Source organism: Rhinopithecus roxellana, chromosome 8, assembly GCF_007565055.1.
Source record: "Rhinopithecus roxellana isolate Shanxi Qingling chromosome 8, ASM756505v1, whole genome shotgun sequence".
Taxonomy (NCBI): domain Eukaryota; kingdom Metazoa; phylum Chordata; class Mammalia; order Primates; family Cercopithecidae; genus Rhinopithecus; species Rhinopithecus roxellana.
Genome location: NC_044556.1, coordinates 43861385 through 43878750, shown reverse-complemented (window position 1 = coordinate 43878750; position 17366 = coordinate 43861385). Strand labels below are relative to the sequence as shown.

General features: G+C 49.0%; 1 protein-coding gene across 1 annotated transcript; it reads left to right on the top strand.

The window, feature by feature from the left end:
• The first annotated feature begins 2892 nt into the window (after positions 1 to 2892).
• On the top strand, positions 2893 to 6202 carry S100A9 (S100 calcium binding protein A9). The gene is made up of 3 exons (XM_010381142.2): positions 2893 to 3052; positions 3440 to 3604; positions 5843 to 6202. Exons 2-3 carry the CDS (start codon positions 3455 to 3457, stop codon positions 6035 to 6037), a joined length of 345 nt encoding a protein of 114 aa, XP_010379444.1. The 5' UTR covers positions 2893 to 3052; positions 3440 to 3454; the 3' UTR covers positions 6038 to 6202.
• Positions 6203 to 17366: the final 11164 nt, after the last annotated feature.

Genomic DNA, 17366 nt, shown 5'->3' with positions numbered 1-17366 from the left:
TGCGCCTGGGCTAGCCTGGAACCTGGGGGCCTGCAGTGGCCTTCTTAGATGGGAGCCCATTGTCAGCATCGGATCCCCCAAGTGCAGACTCCCGTCTGTTTTGAAACCCTGACTGGCTGCTCACTCCCACCCACTGCTGAACCTTCTGTCCCCCACTCCCAATTTTACTTTCATTCTGAGTCAGCACTAAATGACCACAGTCAGTGGCTCTGCAGAAAGTCACAGAACAGAGGGCGACAGGCCAGTGTTTATGCCACATTCACTCACTTCATCATTGATTCATGCAGTCCTGCATTTATTCAATCAACAAGCGTTCATCCAGTGCCTACTGAGCCAGCCCTTGCCCGGTGCTAAGACTTCAGAGGTGAGCACGCAGCATCCCTGCCTAGAGGAGCCACAGTGGTGTGGACGAGTCAGAAAGTCGACCTGACAGTTGAGAGCTCCATGGCAAAGCAGAGGTGCCTGCCGCACACCATCACTCAGGGTTTGATTAACACACGCCCTGCTTCATTGTCATGCTTTTTTTGTTTTTATTTTAAATTAATGGACAAATGGTATTAAACAGGAATTTTCACATAAAGATTCACATGTATTGAGTCCTCAGGAGGTCCAAGAACATCTGATCTACTTTCCCACGTGGCAGCCCTGGCCTGAGACTGGCTGTCCCTTCAAGTTAGGAACGTTCTCATTCCCCACAGTCGCCACCACTGTCCAGTGTCCCCAACCCTGAGGCCCCATATTAGTGGCCACAAGTTACCCTACTGCTGATGTTGATGTTCTCATGCCTGGCCAGCTTCACCTTGGATCTGGTTCCTGCAAGGCTGAGTTGGAAATCCTTGGTCCAGGGTGAGAAGTGCTTTGACAGAAGCAGCAGAGGGCGCCATGGGAGCACACAGGAAGGGCGCCTGGGGCATGTGCAGGAACTGCAGAACAGGCTGCGTGGGCACACAGGGCCGGCTGCTGGCTGCTGGCTGGGCTTCCTCCATTAGCTTAAACAATGGAAGGCGGACTTGGATAGGAACTCTACCTCATGCATTCCTGAACTGTTCTGCACCATTCATTCATTCATAGATGACTCATGTATTCGAGCACTCATTCATTTATTTATTAAATGCTTGCTGTGTGCTTAGCACTGTGCCAAGCCCTGTCCTTAGCTACCAAGAGTGTAAAATGTGATTGGAAGACAGGCTATAAGACCATGTCTCCCGTGTGTCGCGACTCACTCATCAAGTTCTACTGGCGTCTAGCATTCGTATATGGCACTCAGTAGGTGCTCAATAAATATTTGTTGCATAAATGAAGGAAAAGATTATTAGTAACAATACCTTTTATTTACTGAGCCCTTCCCAACTTTCCATGTGTTGTCGCAATCCTCAAGATAAGTCCTGTTATTATCCTATTTTATTGATAAGAAAAGTAAGGCACAGAGAAGTTAAGTAAATTGCCTAAGGTCGCACAGACAGTCTGAAGTCTTAACCACTACTCCATGTGCATCTCAGCAGTGCAAGGCAGGCCATGCTCAGGGCCAATGCTTAGCACACACAGAGATAGCCTCAGGCTTTCAGAGGACAAAGCGGTCAGGAGGATCTGGAGCAATAAAGGAAGGCTTCATGGAGACAGAACAAAAGGACCAGTACAGGTAGAAGAGAACCATCTTTCCTGATAGAGAGAGTGGGCAGCAAGCAAGAGGGAGTCCCAGGGTGGATCCTCCACACTGGCTTCCAGAGGTGAGGGAAAGGGTGCCAGCAAGGACATCAGCAAGGATCAATCGGCAAATCTGAGGGTGTCCCTCGTGCCAAGCCCTGGGCTGTGTGTGTATAGGAGAACACGAACCTGAATGAGAACCTACCTTTGAGGATCTACAGTCAACTGTCGGACAGAAGCAAAATACGTAAATAATTTTACTCCAGGAAAGCAAGTGTTGAGAGTCAGAAGTGGTATGAAAATCATTGTCAGGAAGACAGAAACTGTTTCCAAATGGGAAGCACAGAGCAGTCTCCTTGGAAGAGAGTGTGTTAGAACTGAGCCGTGGGGGTGGACAGGATATCACTGTGGAGTGGGGGAAGGGCACTCCTGAGGTGGCAAAGTGGGAGGTGGGCCCTATGTTCCCGCAGTGGGCAGGGAAGTAGTGAAAGTGAATCTGGCCAGACAGGCAGGGCCATTCCAAGAGGGCTTTGTGTGCAGGGCTAAGTTAAGCTTTCTCCATAGGCAATGGGGAGCTACTGGAGGTTTGTAGCAGGGGAAGGACCTGTCTTGCCCACCAGGAGCCTACGTAAAAACAGTTGTCTCCCAAGTTAAAAGTTCCTGGAACCCTTGCTGGGAGCAGGATTTAGAAAAATGATGCTGAGAGACGCTAGAAACATATCCGCCCTGCGGCTCTCTCACTCAGACTACAGGAGGGAGGTATCATCGGAATCACCCTTAACCGGGAACCAGAATAGCTGGGTCCACTTCCTGCCAAGTCAGCAACCAGCTATGTGACCTTGCTCAGGTCCATCTCTGGATGTCAGTTTCTTCATCTACAATGCAATAGAGTTGCCCACCTCTGAGAACCCGTCTAACACCAACTCCCACCCTATGAATCTAAGAATCCCACACCAACCCCTCGCCATCCTAAGTATCACAAAGCCAGACAAGCATGGGGGAGGGCTCAGTCCATCCTTGTTGGACTAAAAGGAAGGGGCAGACTGTCCACGGGGAGCGACCGAGAGGGTCAGGCCCCCAAAGTCCTCAGCCTACTTCAACCTCAAAGGGGACGGGGGTGGGGCTGAGTGCTGCCAGAGGAGCAGCAGGCTCACTGGGGAGAGGAGGGGCTTAGAATAGAAGGGAAATGAACTAAACAACCAGTTTCCTCCCAAACCAGTTTCAGGACGCTCTGTGAACATTTCCTGCCCCGCCCCAGCCCCCTTCCTGGCAGCATTACCACACTGCTCACCTGTGAAGCAATCTTCCGGAGACAGGGCCAAAGGGCCAAGTGCCCCAGCCAGGAGCTACCTATAAATGCCGAGCCTGCACAGCTCTGGCAAACGCTCTGTGTGGCTCCTCGGCTTTGGTAAGTGAGCTGCCAGCTTCCCCAGGCAGAAGCCTGCCTGCCAATTCCTTCTTTCCTTCCCTGACCCAACTTCCTTCCAAATCCTCCTCCTGGAAGCCCTCCTTGGTTGGCCCTGCCCAGTTTAAAACTTCTTTCACATTTTCTTAGGTCGTGTTCCCCTGGGGCCTCCTGCCCTCAAATGCTTTGCTTTTCGGCACTCCCTAGATATTCTAAAAAATCATTTTGTACATGTGTGTGACAGACCATCTCCCAGTTAACTTGCAGCTTGTGCTTTCTTTTTATTTTGCGCTTCCCCCACTATTTCTGTGAGTGCTTAGTAGAAAGTGTCAAAGAAGCTTGACAGCCTTTTCTTCTGAGTGCCCCAACTCTTGTTTTTCCATTACACAGACAGAGCGCAAGAAGATGTCTTGCAAAATGTCGCAGCTGGAACGCAACATAGAGACCATCATCGACACCTTCCACCAGTACTCTACGAGGCTGGGGCACAAAGACACCCTGAACCAGAGGGAATTCAAACAGCTGGTACAAAAAGAGCTGCAAAACTTTCTTAAGGTAGGACTGGACTCAGGCAGGTCTGACCCAGCCTCACAGCAGTTTGGGTTGACAAGGGAGGATGGGAGTGTGGCCTACAGCAATCAAGGGGAAGATTTGAGTTCCTCGAGCCGAGCCGAGCCCCCAGACGCAGCGGGTGTCCTGTTATACAGGGTAGATGCTCACAGTTACACAGGATGACAGGGTCAAGAGATTGCTCAATTGAACCCCTGCTATTTGTCAGGCCCTATTCTGGGCAGAGGAACATAGTGGTAAATGGGGAGCCCACCATTCCAGTGGAGGGGGACACACAATAAAATTGTTGGCCAATAAAGAGCACAGATAAAGCCAAATGCCAGTAAGTTTATGGAAGAAAATGAGGCAGAGTGCTGTGGGCAGCGTGGGCTAGGTGGAGTAGAGGTGACCAGTTAGGGTACATGAGAAGGTCCTCTTTGAGGAGGTAACATTTGAGCTGAGCCCCGAATGCTGAGGAGGGAAGCCCCTGAGGATGACCCTTGGCACAAAGCTGAGGAGACCCTAAGCCTCAGGTGGGAACTTGGGGTGGAAGACTTGGAGGGTTTTTCTAATCCTAAGGATCTGCGGTGGAAAATGAATGCATAAATAGCACAGGGAGAGCACCTGCATAGCACTCAGGGAACTGGGAGGTTTTTCCCCTGCTCCAAAAATGATTAAGCAGTTCTAAGAAAAAGGCTGAGCACTTCCAACAGCCTTTTTGTTTTCTTTTCAAATTTGGGGAAAGTCGGGAAACAGAGGCCTGCATTAAGAAGGGTGGTACACATGGGTCTCGGTCTCAGTTCCACTCCCGGAGCCAGACATCCTGGGGTGGGTCCCTAGCCCTCCCAGTGCCCCTCCCTCCACCTTGGTAAGGTGGAGAATTGCAGCCTTCAGAGTTAGGGGCCCTGACATCTCCCCATAGGTGGGGGCCTCAGGCAGGCAAGATGCTGGGTGGGGTAGGCAAGAGAGGGCCCAGCAGAGAGGCTGCATGGTGAAGCTCTCCTCCATGTGATCCCCTGTGCCTGCTCTCCCCGCCCACCTGACATCCCCTGCCAGAAGCAAAGTGATGCTGTGGGGAAAGAAGCAGAGCCTCATGGATGGGCTGCGCAGGAGAGAGCTCGCATTGGCTAGGTGCCCCACAGGTTCTGGGAGGGGACTTAGTGAGGTGACTCAGCCACAAGGTGACAGAGCTGGACCAGCCAGTGGTCTCTTGGATATAGGATACCGCCTGGGTCTTCCACCTCCCCTAATGTCTCCCCCCTCTTTTTTTTTTTTTTTTTTTTTTTTTTTTTTGAGATGGAGTTTCGCTCATGTTGCCCAGGCTGGAGTGCAATGGCACAATCTCGGCTCACTGCAACCTCTACCTCCCGGGTTTGAGCGATTCTCCTGCTTCAGCCTCCTGAATAGCTGGGATTACAGGCATGCACCACCATGCCAGGCTAATTTTGTATTTTTAGTAGAGACGAGGTTTCTCCATGTTGGTCAGGTTGGTCTCGAACTCTCGACCTTAGGTGATCTGCCTGCCTCGGCCTCTCAAAGTGCTAGGATCATAGGCATGAGCCACCCTGCCCGGCTCATGCCTGTAATCTCCCCTTTTATACTTTATCACACTCTTGAAGGTCAACGGAGCACATACTCTGCTCTCTGCCCCTCCATCTCTCCTGCCCACACCTAGTTTTTCTAGGTGTTTCCCCATTGTGTTGGTTGAAATAAGTTTCACTAATTGGTAACCTCCAGAGGGAAGGGAAAGGAGGGCATGGCAGGAAGTGAAGTGCAGAGGGGTAGTGGAGTAGAACTGGCCTCTAAGTCAGATCTGAATTTGCATGCCCTGAGGAGTCAAGCTGTGAAGACTAATGACCCTCTCTAGGACTGGATTTGAGTCTTCCTCCAGGAAGATACCATTCCTAGCTGTTAAAATTGTTATGAGGACCAAATGAGGTGACATTTCCAGGCTTACTCATGCCATGACCAGGGCAAGACCCTGGAACTCAGCTTCCTCTTCTATAAATAGAGAATCAGCACCCAAGTCACAGGGTCATGGAGGGAATAAACTGGAGAGCGTTTGGTGCGTGTGTGCTCAGTGTCTGCTCCATTGTGGGCATTCAGCCCATGGTCATTTTTAATTTTTAAATCAAGCCCCAGGGTGAGGCTTCCCTGCACATTTGCCAGCTGGTCATTTACTGTGCTCCCAGTCCCCACCTCTGGCCACACCCGGCTCTCACAGCCTTCTCTCCCCACCTACAGAAGGAGAATAAGAATGATAAGATCATAGACCACATCATGGAGGACCTGGACACAAATGCAGACAAGCAGCTGAGCTTCGAGGAGTTCATCATGCTGATGGCGAGGCTAACCTGGGCCTCCCACGAGAAGATGCACGAGGATGACGAGGGCCCTGGCCACCACCATAAGCCAGGTCTCGGGGAGGACACTCGCTAAGACCACAGTGTCCAAGATCGCAGTGGCCATGGCCACGCCACAGCCACTAATCAGGAGGCCAGGCCACCCTGCCTCTACCCAACCAGGGCCCCGGGACCTCTTATGCCAAACTGTCTTGGCTGTGGTGGTAGGGGCTGGGGCCAAATAAAGTCTTCCTCCAAGTCAGTGCTCTGTGTGCTTCTTCCACCTCTTCTCCAACCCTTCCTTCCCAGGGCTCTGGGCATTAGAGAGCCCTGTCCTTATCTGTGACTCAGCCCCCTTATTCAGTATTAACAAAATGAGAAGCAGCAAAACATGGGTCTGTGCTGAGCCCCTTGGGCTCACCTCCCTGGCCATGTCCTCACCTCTGACTTCAGGCGCCACTGCTCAGATCCCAGGCACCCTGCCCCATCTTAGACACCCCGTCCAGCCTGTCCAGCCTGACAAGTGGCCCTTGTCACTGTACACTGTAGAAAGCAAAAGGGCATATCCCTACCCCTTGATATGTCAGCTACCTCCCCAACCAGCTCCAACCCTATCTTCACCCATCACTGTCTACGCAGCCCTCTCTCTCCTAATATAATTCTATTCCTCTGAAAGTCTTCCAGAAATGGACCCAGACAGTGCCACGTCTGGGGAGGAATACTGGCACTAAAGCAGTGGAAACAAGGACAGTTCCAGTGTGTTTACTCTCATAATTTTTCTGGATCCAAGAGAGCAATTGGGTCTGTCTTAACAGACCTGCCATCCTAATCCACGGGGGTGCTCACACAAGTGGGAGACTGGGAGCTTAGCTCTATGCCAACCCTGGTCTCAACAGAATGACAGAGTGAAGAAATGAGCTCCAGTCCTGGCTCTGCAGCTAAAAGACTCAGTGACTACCATGAGGAGTCTGTGCTCTGGGTCCAGAGAACCTGGGGGTCTAAAGGTTCTGATTTTAAGCTTTGAGGGCCAGCTGTCCTTTCTGGTGGGTAGCTGAGGGTTGGGGCCAGCACAAGTATCTGCTTCTCTCTGCAAAGCCTATTACCAGTCCTGGCCCCAGCTGCCTCAGGGCTACTGCTGCTGCTCCCACTTCAAGCTGCCCTAGACCTTAACTTCAGGGACTCCTCTGCCATCTTCCTGCCCTTTGGCTATAAAGTCCCTTTCCTAGGTTATAACCAGTGGGGGTGGGCCTTCCAAAAACCAGAGTTCAGATCAAGGTCCTCTGACCCCTGTCTTTTCAGCAGAAAGAAGACTCACAGAATTAGGATCTGGGCGAGCTGGGAAAAGACTAGCAGTCATCTACTCTCCCTTTTCATAAGTGAAGAAACCAAGGCATAACATGGAGAAGAGACTAGTCCAAAGTCACACAAGCGACAGAGTTGCTCAAAATAGTGCAGTATGAAAAATAGCTTGAATCATATCTGCCCCACTGGCTGCACCTCCCCAGCCCCTTCCCCAGTGCAGAGCAGGAAGATACAGAGCTGCTATGGTTGGATTTCAGCCCTCCCCTCACAGCCTGGCTATGGTTGTGCCCCCAAACTGCCTGTTGCAGACTTCTGCTCTAAGGGCCTGGGGGCTCTGCTCTGGGTGCAGGGTTATAAGGGCTCCCACTCAAGGGTATGAGGATGTTTCCAGGAACTGTCTCAGGCTGAGAGCTCAGGCAGCAGAGTCTAGAAGCCCTCACCAGTCCCTTCTGTGCCTGACTTGGAGACCTGACATCTGGAGACACTCATCTTCTGACAGCCCTTCTGCTCCCATGCTCACATCCAGGGAGGCATCACTGTCTTCACCCCCTTCTGAACACAGCTTGGTAATAGGGAGAGAGAAGCATCCTGGGGATTGGAAGGCCTTAGACCAGATGCTTCCAGTAGGGTGGTAAGTGCTTCCCCTAGGCCCTATGCCCACCATTACTTATTACAATGTGCCTAAATATGTTTATGACTCTGCCTACCCCTCCAGACTAATAACTCCAAGAGAGCAAAGTCCATCTGTCTTTTTTCTGATTTATTCCCAGCACCTAGAGTAGTGGCTGCTACCTAGAAGGTTCTCAACAAATATTGCCTGTATAACGGTCTAAAATTTCTCACATATTCTATGCTCTCTTCTCAAGGGATGATGTGGGGGGAAAAAGGCAAGAGGAGATCAAAACCTGCAAATGGAAGACTTCTGCATTAGCATTACAGAATCTCAAATCTGAAGGTAAGGAGCAGAAAGTTGAGGGAATCTGAGGGCCCTCTACCCCTCTGTTCAATCAGACCAATTTGATTTGAAGAAAGAGATTTGTCTTGAAAAAAGTGTGAAAACTATGGACTTAATCCAGTCTGCCCCACCCACACCCTAGAGTGATTATTGCCAACATCCCTGCCAAGAGATTGAACCAACCCTGCCTGAATTCCTCCAGGAAAGGAGAGATTCCTCCTTTGTGAGTGGCACTTGGAATGTTCCTCATTATACTGAGCCAAAATCCATCTCCTCATGCCCACCCAGCATTAGTCCTACTTTTCCTCCCCTTTGAGGACACAGAACAAATCTAACCCCTTATCAACCATCCTCCCATCCACATGTTTATTCTTCTGCTTCTTCAAAACACCCTCCCTAAATTACATCCAGGCTTTCTCCAGCCTCTTCACCTTTGCACCAAAAATGCTGTGCACCATCTTGGTGTCTCTTGTAAGTCCCTTAGGATCCATCAAGCCTCAGAGCCAGTGTTACTGCTTCCTCACTATCCACCCTTCTCAAGAAGATAGGGACTTTCTCCTTCAGGACCACAGAACTCTGATAATTCCACCATTGCACTTCAAATACTGAATTGAAAATATTCATTTGCCAAGACTATGAGCCCCTGAAAGCAGGGACCGTGGCTGATTTTCCCCCACATTCAAGATCCCAGCATGGATTACCCACTTATTCATCCACAAAGTGAAGATAGGATGGTTCTAGAGCAAAAATGGTTGCTTTGCTTGAATGTGGGTGTGAGGTAGGGGTGGTTCTCAGGAACTGGTGGGGAGTTGGGGGTGCCAGCTGTCTGGAGACCTGGGGCTGGCAGAGAGCAGAGCAGCTGAGCAGCAGAATGACCCAGAGACCTCCTCAGATACCAAGCATTCTTCCATTTGCCTTGTCGCTAGCAACTCAGTCTGCATGTAGGCAATTGTTTCAGACCCCAGGGGATGGTCTAACAGCAAGCCACTTGCACCCTGTTGAATTTTCTTTAAACGCAGTTGAACAGAACTCATCAAGGTGACTTAACCTCTTCCTTCCCATTAGCCTCTTTCATTTAAAAAAAAGAAAAAGAAAAAGAAAAACCTCGTTCTGTTGAGTAGAGCAGAGTGGGCTTCTTTGCTCAGATAGAGAGAGCAAGCATGCCCAGGTCCACGTCAAGGTTAAGATTCCCACTCCAAGTGAGAATCAGTAACTATCTCTGTGATTAATGAGTCCTTTGGGGAAACATGACCTTTGGGGACTTTCCCAGCATTATGATGACTAAAGAACCAGAGACAACCTGTCTTCAGATGACTATCCAACAATTCCTGCAACAGTGAGTTGCCCTCCAGTCTGGTGTTAGCTGTGGAACCTGAACTGCTAGATGCCTTTCTGGAGGAATGAGGAAGGATCAGTAGTGGTCTAAGCTGTTAAACTGTTTCCAGACACTTCACAGTGCTCTGAATGTGGTCTGGGGCCTGGGTGGTGGTGGGATGACTCCAGAAATTGGGGGAAAAATAATTCACTTGTCCATTCACTTGTATTTCCCCTCATTCACTCAACAGACATTAACTGCAGACTTACTATGTGTCAGGCACAGTATAATGCTCTGAGCGGCCTTCATGATAAATAAAGCTTGTCCATGTTGTCAAGGAGCTCTCGGGCCTTTAGGGAGACAAGACAGCTCCTCAAATTATTCTGATGTGGAAAGTGAGAGGCCGAGGAGGTCTAGCTAAAAGACTTTGGTGGGATGTAGTTCAGTGGGACTTTGAGGTGGGAATGATGCCCTTCACTGGGGCCATCTCCATGGAGGGGTGAGTATCACTGTGACATCAAGACTGGTACCTGTAGACATCCCGGGATAAACATGAAGGTGCTTCAGGAGACCATGTGTGCAAAGACCTGGAAATGGGCAGACGTGGGGTTTGAGGGTGAATGAGGAGCACTGGGGATGTGACAGGGAGAGGTAAGAGAGACAGAGAAGAACAGGGTAGGTACCAGGCCAAGGAGCTCACACTCCATTCAACAGAACAGGGGCAGAGCCCCGAAGGCTTCAGGGAGGGCAGTGATATAATCACATTTGCATTTCAAAGAAGTTTCTCTATCTGTGTTTTATGGGATGGATTTGGGGTGGGAGTGAAACCCCAGGCACATGGCCTGTGGGGAGTCTGTTGCAATAGCACAGGTGAGCACTTAAGAGAGTTGAAGCGGTGCTTCTCAGAAAAAGTAAAGTTACCGTGTTAGCCAGGATGGTCTCGATCTCCTGACCTCGTGATCCGCCCGCCTCGGCCTCCCAAACCCCGTCTCTACTAAAAAAATACAAAAACACTAGCCGGGCCAGGTGGCGGGCGCCTGTAGTCCCAGCTACTCGGGAGGCTGAGGCAGGAAAATGGCATAAACCTGGGAGGCGGAGCTTGTAGTGAGCCGAGATCCGGCCACTGCACTCCAGCCTGGGCCACAGAGCGAGACTTCGTCTCAAAAAGAAAAAAAAAGAAAAAGTAAAGTTAGAGTAAAGTCAGAGCCTCAAACTACCCCAAGCTTCACCTCAATTAGGAGGGGTGTGACTGCAACATGATAAATAAGTATTTCATGCTATTTGCCAAGACCTTTCCAGGAAGGAAGATCTCAGCTTTCACCAGCCCAGTGAGCCAACCTTACACAACCCTGATGCAGCCCTGCTCTGAAGTAAGCTCCATAATCCAACCCCAATACACTGCCCGCCTCTTCCAGCAGTTGCTTAAAACATATATTTTAGAAAGCCCCGTGTCATGGATTTTGACATTCCAATTACCAAAGTGACAGCAGGACTGAAACATCTGGTTTCTCAAGTCCTATTGCCCCTTGGGGCTCTGACTTGAAACAGTTTCTCTATCCCAAGACCACAGTCAGTCCCTGGATGATTAAACCACCCCTGTATTCAGAAATCTGCTCCCAGACACAGGAGACAAGGAAAGGGAGCCCCTGAGGGAGAGCCGACTGGCCTCCTTCCTGAGCGTCCCACGGAATGCAGAGTCCCAACTAAACACAGAGCACCGCTATTGGTGCCAGCTCAAAGCAACTATATCCAGGCTTTCCTTTTCTCCATGAGTTCGCCCACTCTTGCCCACATATCCAAAATTGCCGCATGCAGACTGTACAGTGAGGAAGGGGTTTGTTGCCAAGACCTGAGGTGAAGAGGAAGAGAAGGGTGGCCGCCGGCAGGGGCGGCAGGGCCGTCAGGGTTCCAGCATGCAGCCAGCACCTTCAGCAGCCCCCGCCTTGACTTGGAGTCTGATCCTCCCTCCTCTCCCCTGCCTCTCCCCTAACCTTTTCCCTCTTGATTTGCCCTGTCTCTTTCTCTCCCTACCTTTTCTACATCCTCTCCCCAAGCTTTTTCTCACTTACTGCCTTCTGCCCTCCTGTTCTCTGTGGTAAAATGCAGTTCTATGTGGCTGGGTGCTTTCAGAGAAGCAACTAGGGGTCATATCTAATATTTGTGAAGTAACTAGGGGTCATATCTAACCAGGAATCGCTCCCTCAAAACACAGGATGTCCCACTTTCGAGTCTACTCCTAATAACGAAAGGAGACAATCACAGGGGAAAATTGTTGAAGGTCTTGGGGAATCGAGTCTGGAAAAGGTAAGCAAGGGAGCCATTGCCTTCAAATATTGCTGAGGTCCAGGGAGAGGAGCCCACGCTAGGGGCAAGGCCTCCAAAACCCACTGTGGTGTGGCTCATTTGCTGCCAGGCCCTCCCACTCCCCAGCACCGCCTCAAGCATCGCCCTCACGTTCTACTCCATGTGTTCATTCCCTCCAGTAGGAAACAGCTCCATGCAAAGAAGCCAACATTCATCAGTTGTTCAGTCTGCAAATATTCACTGAGTAAGAACTAAATGAAGCGCCCTGTTATAGTTGCCGGGTCAACAAAACTGCGTCTAGGCGAGAGTCAGACCAGAGGCAAGTCAAGAAATAGATAGCCCAGATCATTTCAGATGTTGATGAGTTCCACAAAGAAAATAAAGGAGACCTGCTAACAGGACTGCTCCATGGGCCAGCAACCAGGCAAGGAAGCAACGCTGGAAATGAGGCCTGGATGACAAGAAGCCATCTCCACAAAGATTTCACCCCAAATACATTGGAGAGCCTTTGGAGGGGTTTAATCAGGCAGGTGATGTGATATGATGTATCTGGAGGAGATCATTTGGTGGTTATGTGGAGGGTAGCCTGGGGAACCCCAGAGTAGGAGCATGAGGACCAGTTAGGAGGCTGCTGAGCCTGGTCTTATGTCAAATACTGTGCTAGATTCCCTGACTTTACAGAGCCCTCAGTCCAGTGGGGACACAATTACCAAACAGATATTTTCTCTACAATACAATGTTCTGGGCAAAAGATAAGGAAACGCAGATGGTAAGCACAAGACGCCCTGAGATTACATAGAGGCACTGTTTGCTGTCTTCTTGGCTGTAGCGGTGGTGGGGGTGGGTGGGGGGAGCCAGGGGGCACGGGTAGAGGGAAGGAGGGAGAAGGAAAGTTTGCTTGGACTAATGCCCATGCTAAGTTTTGAAAGGGCAAGAATTGCACTTCCGTGTGTCCAGTCCTGTGTTAGGCAATAAGAGAAATCAGAGAAACATAGGAAGTAGGGGCTTTTGCCCTCCGAATTTTTAGTTTGCTTTATCTTAACTTGAAAGGCTTCTTGTGTTGGCCAAGTCAAAATGACAAGACCTAGCCATTCTCATGTCAGGGGCTTCTGATAGCCACTTTGTTGAGCCCAGGTCGTTCTCCTGAGATCCAAGGGCCTGATGCACAGGCTGGCATGGCTTGACTTGTGGTGTACTGGAAGTCTGACAAAGCTGTCTGGGCAAAGGCATTACTGAGTGATAAAGGACACCAATGCCACTCTTTTGGGTGCTATATGTGCAATACTTTGCCCTCAGGAGGATATTGGTGTCCTTCATCACTCAGTAATGCCTTTGCCCAGACAGCTTCGTCAGACTCATCATTCCAGCAGGAGCCAGAGAGCAGAAGAGGGAGGTTAGCCCCAAATTGGAAGGGACCTAAAGTCTACTCTTGATGGAAATACATGAGGAAGATACGAACAGGTGAGGTCCCTCGAGGATGTGATGGTTGAGTCGGGCCATGGTATATAAGCGGGTGTTCTAGAGCCAGAGAAGGGCCCATGTAGCCTAGTGTCTGCAACAGAGCAGACACAAAAAAATGTTTGTGAATGAAGGGATGAAAAGGCCCTTTAGACAAAGAGAACAAGGGGACAACAGGAGCAAAACCCAAGAAGTTTGAAAGCCATGGAGAAACTACAGACTGTTCTGGAGTGGCTGGAGAATAGGGCCTCTGGGGGTGACAGTGAGACAGGGCCTCCAGAAACAACAGGGCCAATCCCTGGGCTCAGTGGATCTAACAGTGCTTGTGTTCATTTGCTTTTCCCACGACACCAGCCACAGTCACGTGGTCTAGTCTCTGTGTATTCATGAAGGGACTGGAGATCACTTGTGCAAACAGCACACTATATACCTGAAAAAACTGAGGCTCGGAGAAGGGAAGCCACTCGCCCAAACTCACAGAGCCAAGCAGTTGAGCTGGGAGTCTAACCAAGTTCATTTGATTCCAAGTCAAGGGCCCTTGTCATTGTCCTTAGGTGCCGCTGGCTGATGGATTTTGACCAAGGTTAGCAGCCCTTAAAATTTTTCTAGCCATGATTCAAGTTCAATTTGTGGTTCAGAGGGCTGTTTTGAAACAAAATCATAGTTGGTGAGTGTTTTCACAACAGCAAATATGCTGGGCTTTTGTTCTCATCGGTTAGTTGTTGGTTTTTTGGGTTTTTTTAAGAGATTCTAATACTACTATATATATCAGAAGCGGTCCCAATCAAGATGAGTGCATCAAGGGAGTGGCCTAGTTTGCAGAACAGCTTGGTCTAGTTCAAAGGCCTTTAGAGGAAGATATTGCTTAACTTCCCTTGGTTCCTTATCTTACACTGGTCAACTTTAACTATCCAAGCCACCCCTAAATATAACCTCAAACTGCTTTGGTTTAAAATAATCTATACCTATTGTGCTGTGGCAGAGAGTGGGTCAGCTACAATCATTACCTCCTGTCTAAATTATGATCTTACTGTTATTGCTAATGTTTGCTGAGTGCTTACTCTGCATCAGATATTGTGCCAAGTGCTTTCCATGTGCTATGAGGTGATCTAATCCTCTCACCAACTCCGGGAGAGGGGTACTATGATTATCCCCATGCTACTGATGGGGAAATTGAGGCTTAAAGATTCTAAGTAACTTGTTCAAGGTCTCACAATTAGTAAGTGGCAATGCTAGGATTTGAACACAGAAGCATAAGTTCTAACCTCACACTCTTGACTGCTACTCTTTAGCACCAAGGGACATCCTCCTTCCTACCCTCTCACTAAGTGATGTTCTCCTTCTAGACCCTGTGCAAAGTTCCTCTCTCTCCAACTGAAGTCTCTCAGAGTACCAACACTGGGTGGCACCTGAGTATTCACCTAGTCTAAAACTTTCCAAAATGAATGTTTAAAATACTTTTGAATTCTTCAAAAATAAAGAAAACAAAGACCGAGAGGCAAAGTGATTTGGCCAAGATTGTGCCGTGAGGGAGGGCTTTCCCCAAATGCTCTCACATTCTCATTCACATTTGGTGATGGAAGCCTTCCAGGCTTGAGCCATTCCAGGACTCCCTTCCCTGGGTTACACACTCCTTCCTCTTCTGTCAATCCCACTTCACCCCCATCTTTAGCCTCTCCCCTCAGCCCCATCCACAGGCTTCTACTTTCTCGCACACTTTACATGCAACTGCATCTCACACATGCAGTTGTTTCCTCTGGTGGGGGTGGTCAGCAAACCTCCACCCCAAGCCTGTGTGCCCAAGACTCATCATTTGTCACTTGTCCTGAATCCCAGCTTCCCATACACTGTCTCTGCATGGCTTTACAGTAAATAAACCAAAAGCCAAATCCACCCTCCTGCAGTAAAAAGCCTCCCTTCCCATTTTTCCTCACATCTGTCATGCCTGACCTCCAGCAGGGTATCTAATCTTTCTAAAATTCTTTAATTTTGCCACCTGGCCTGCCCCTGCTGCTGAAGAAGATCCAGAGGTGGAACAGGAATTCAAAGAAATTAAAGAATGTGTAAGTAGAAACTCAGTTGTATGTAAGAAAACCCAGTTCCCCCGAGAAAGAGAAAGAGCTGGAGTCCCTTAAAAATTAACTGGCTGTTCTTCTGTGGCTAGTGAGCCTTATCTCTCCTCCTTTCTCAGGCATTATGAAGACCCTGTCTCTCTAGCTGTGCAGCTGTAAGGTCACTAGACAGATAAACTCAAGTTGCAAAACACGTTTTTCCTTGAAAAGTAAGAAATGATATAATGCATGTCTCAATTAATTGAAATCCAGTGTATTACAGTTCTAGCTCATCTCACACATATGACCATTTTTCAAGCACTCAGTAGTCATGCATAGATCATGGCAACCATATTGGACCCTGAAGCCCTAGATCATTTCAGAGATGGAATGGGGCTGGACTAGGGTGGTGATAATGGTGATGACAAGGGGTGGTCCGATTATCAATACATTTTGAAGGTGGAAATGACTTTCAAGTGACTTCCGCAGATTTCATAGTTCAGGGCTCAGTCCTTTGGATGTTAATCGAACTGGACCAGTGCACCTAAATAATTAATAAATATCCTCCTCAACCCCATTGGTCTCTCTTATTTTTTAAAATATCCTGCTACAGAGGAAGCAGCCACAGGAGGGTCTACCAGAGCCCAAGGCTATGCCCCTGCTGCCTCTTCTGTGGGTATCTTGATGGTCCCACTAAACAGAGACTGGGGCTGACTTCTGATTTCATGCTCCCCATCAGTGCCAGACCTGATTTTAGTGGTTGGTTGGAGGAGCCAGGGTTTGGAGGACAGGGAGGTTTCCAGTGACCCGCTGATCAGATTGAATTGCACTTCTCACCAGGGCACAACACCTGTCCCTGAGGCCATACTTCTTTGTATTTTCCCTGGGGCCAGTTATAGAGAGTCAAGCCTACAGACTTACTGATTTCCACACATTTATTCATTTAAGAAATGTTTATCAAACATTGTCCTAGTGTCCTCATGCCACTATAACAAAATATCATAGAATGGATAATTTATAAACAACACAAATTTATTTCCCACAGTTCTGGAGGCTGAGAAGTCCAAGATCAAGGTGCTGGCAGGTTCAGGTGCCTGGTGAGGGCTGCTCTCTGCTTCCAAAATGGCACCTTGTTGCTGCTTCCTCCAGAGGGGAGGAACACTGTGTCCTCACATGGTGGATGGTTTAAAAGGGGAAAACTTGCCTCCTCAAGCCCTTTCATAATGCACCAACCCATTCAAAAGTGTGGAAGCTTCATGACCTAATCGCCTCCTAAACCCCAACCTCTTAATACTCTCATTGGGGGTTAAGTTTCAACACGAATCTCAGAAGGAACACAAATATTCAATCCATAGCAAACAACCACCTCTTTCCAGGCACTATGCTTGTGCTAGTAATTCATAGTGATTCACCACCTGCTCTTTAACAACCTAGTCCATCAGAGAAGATGAATATTAAACCAATAATCATGGCCATGGATCCAGAATCACAAAAGAAGACAAGAGCACCAAAGGAGAGCAGCATGGTCCTTGGGGAGTGTTGAACAAAGAACCTGGCCTAGACTAGTGTGGAGAGTCTAGTCAGGGAAGTCTCCCCCGACCCTATGTTGGATAGGACATAATACTCTTCTCCCTGGTCTCTTGCTCCTTGTTCTTCCCAACTCCTTTCCATCCCTTTCCTTCTTTAAGAAAACCAAAGAGAGTGTTTCTTACTATCCCATGCCCACAGACATGTAAATTCTATATCATCTCCCCCCTTTCTAAGTTCTGCCCCAAATTTTATGACCATGTGTCCACTCTTTCAGGTAGCCTAATGGGCCCCAGCCTGCCCCCAAAGCTGGGTCAGTCTCTATTCTCCCACGACATCCTATACTTACTTCTGCCAAAACATAGATGACATGGCATGGGGATTCCTCCTGATTCAGGCCTTCCCCAACCAAAGATGAACATCTAAGGCAAGGACTTGTTCTTTCATCTCTGTATCCCTAGCATCCAGCCCAGTGTCTTAGGGGAAAACCTTTGGAGTAACCCTTGATTTTTCA

Excerpts from the sequence above, each read along its gene's own strand:
- S100A9 (XM_010381142.2), top strand. The coding sequence starts at position 3,455 with ATGTCTTGCAAAATGTCGCAGCTGGAACGCAACATAGAGACCATCATC. Across the intron at positions 3,605-5,842 it reads AGCTGCAAAACTTTCTTAAG|AAGGAGAATAAGAATGATAA; the intron begins GTAGGACTGGAC and ends CCCCACCTACAG.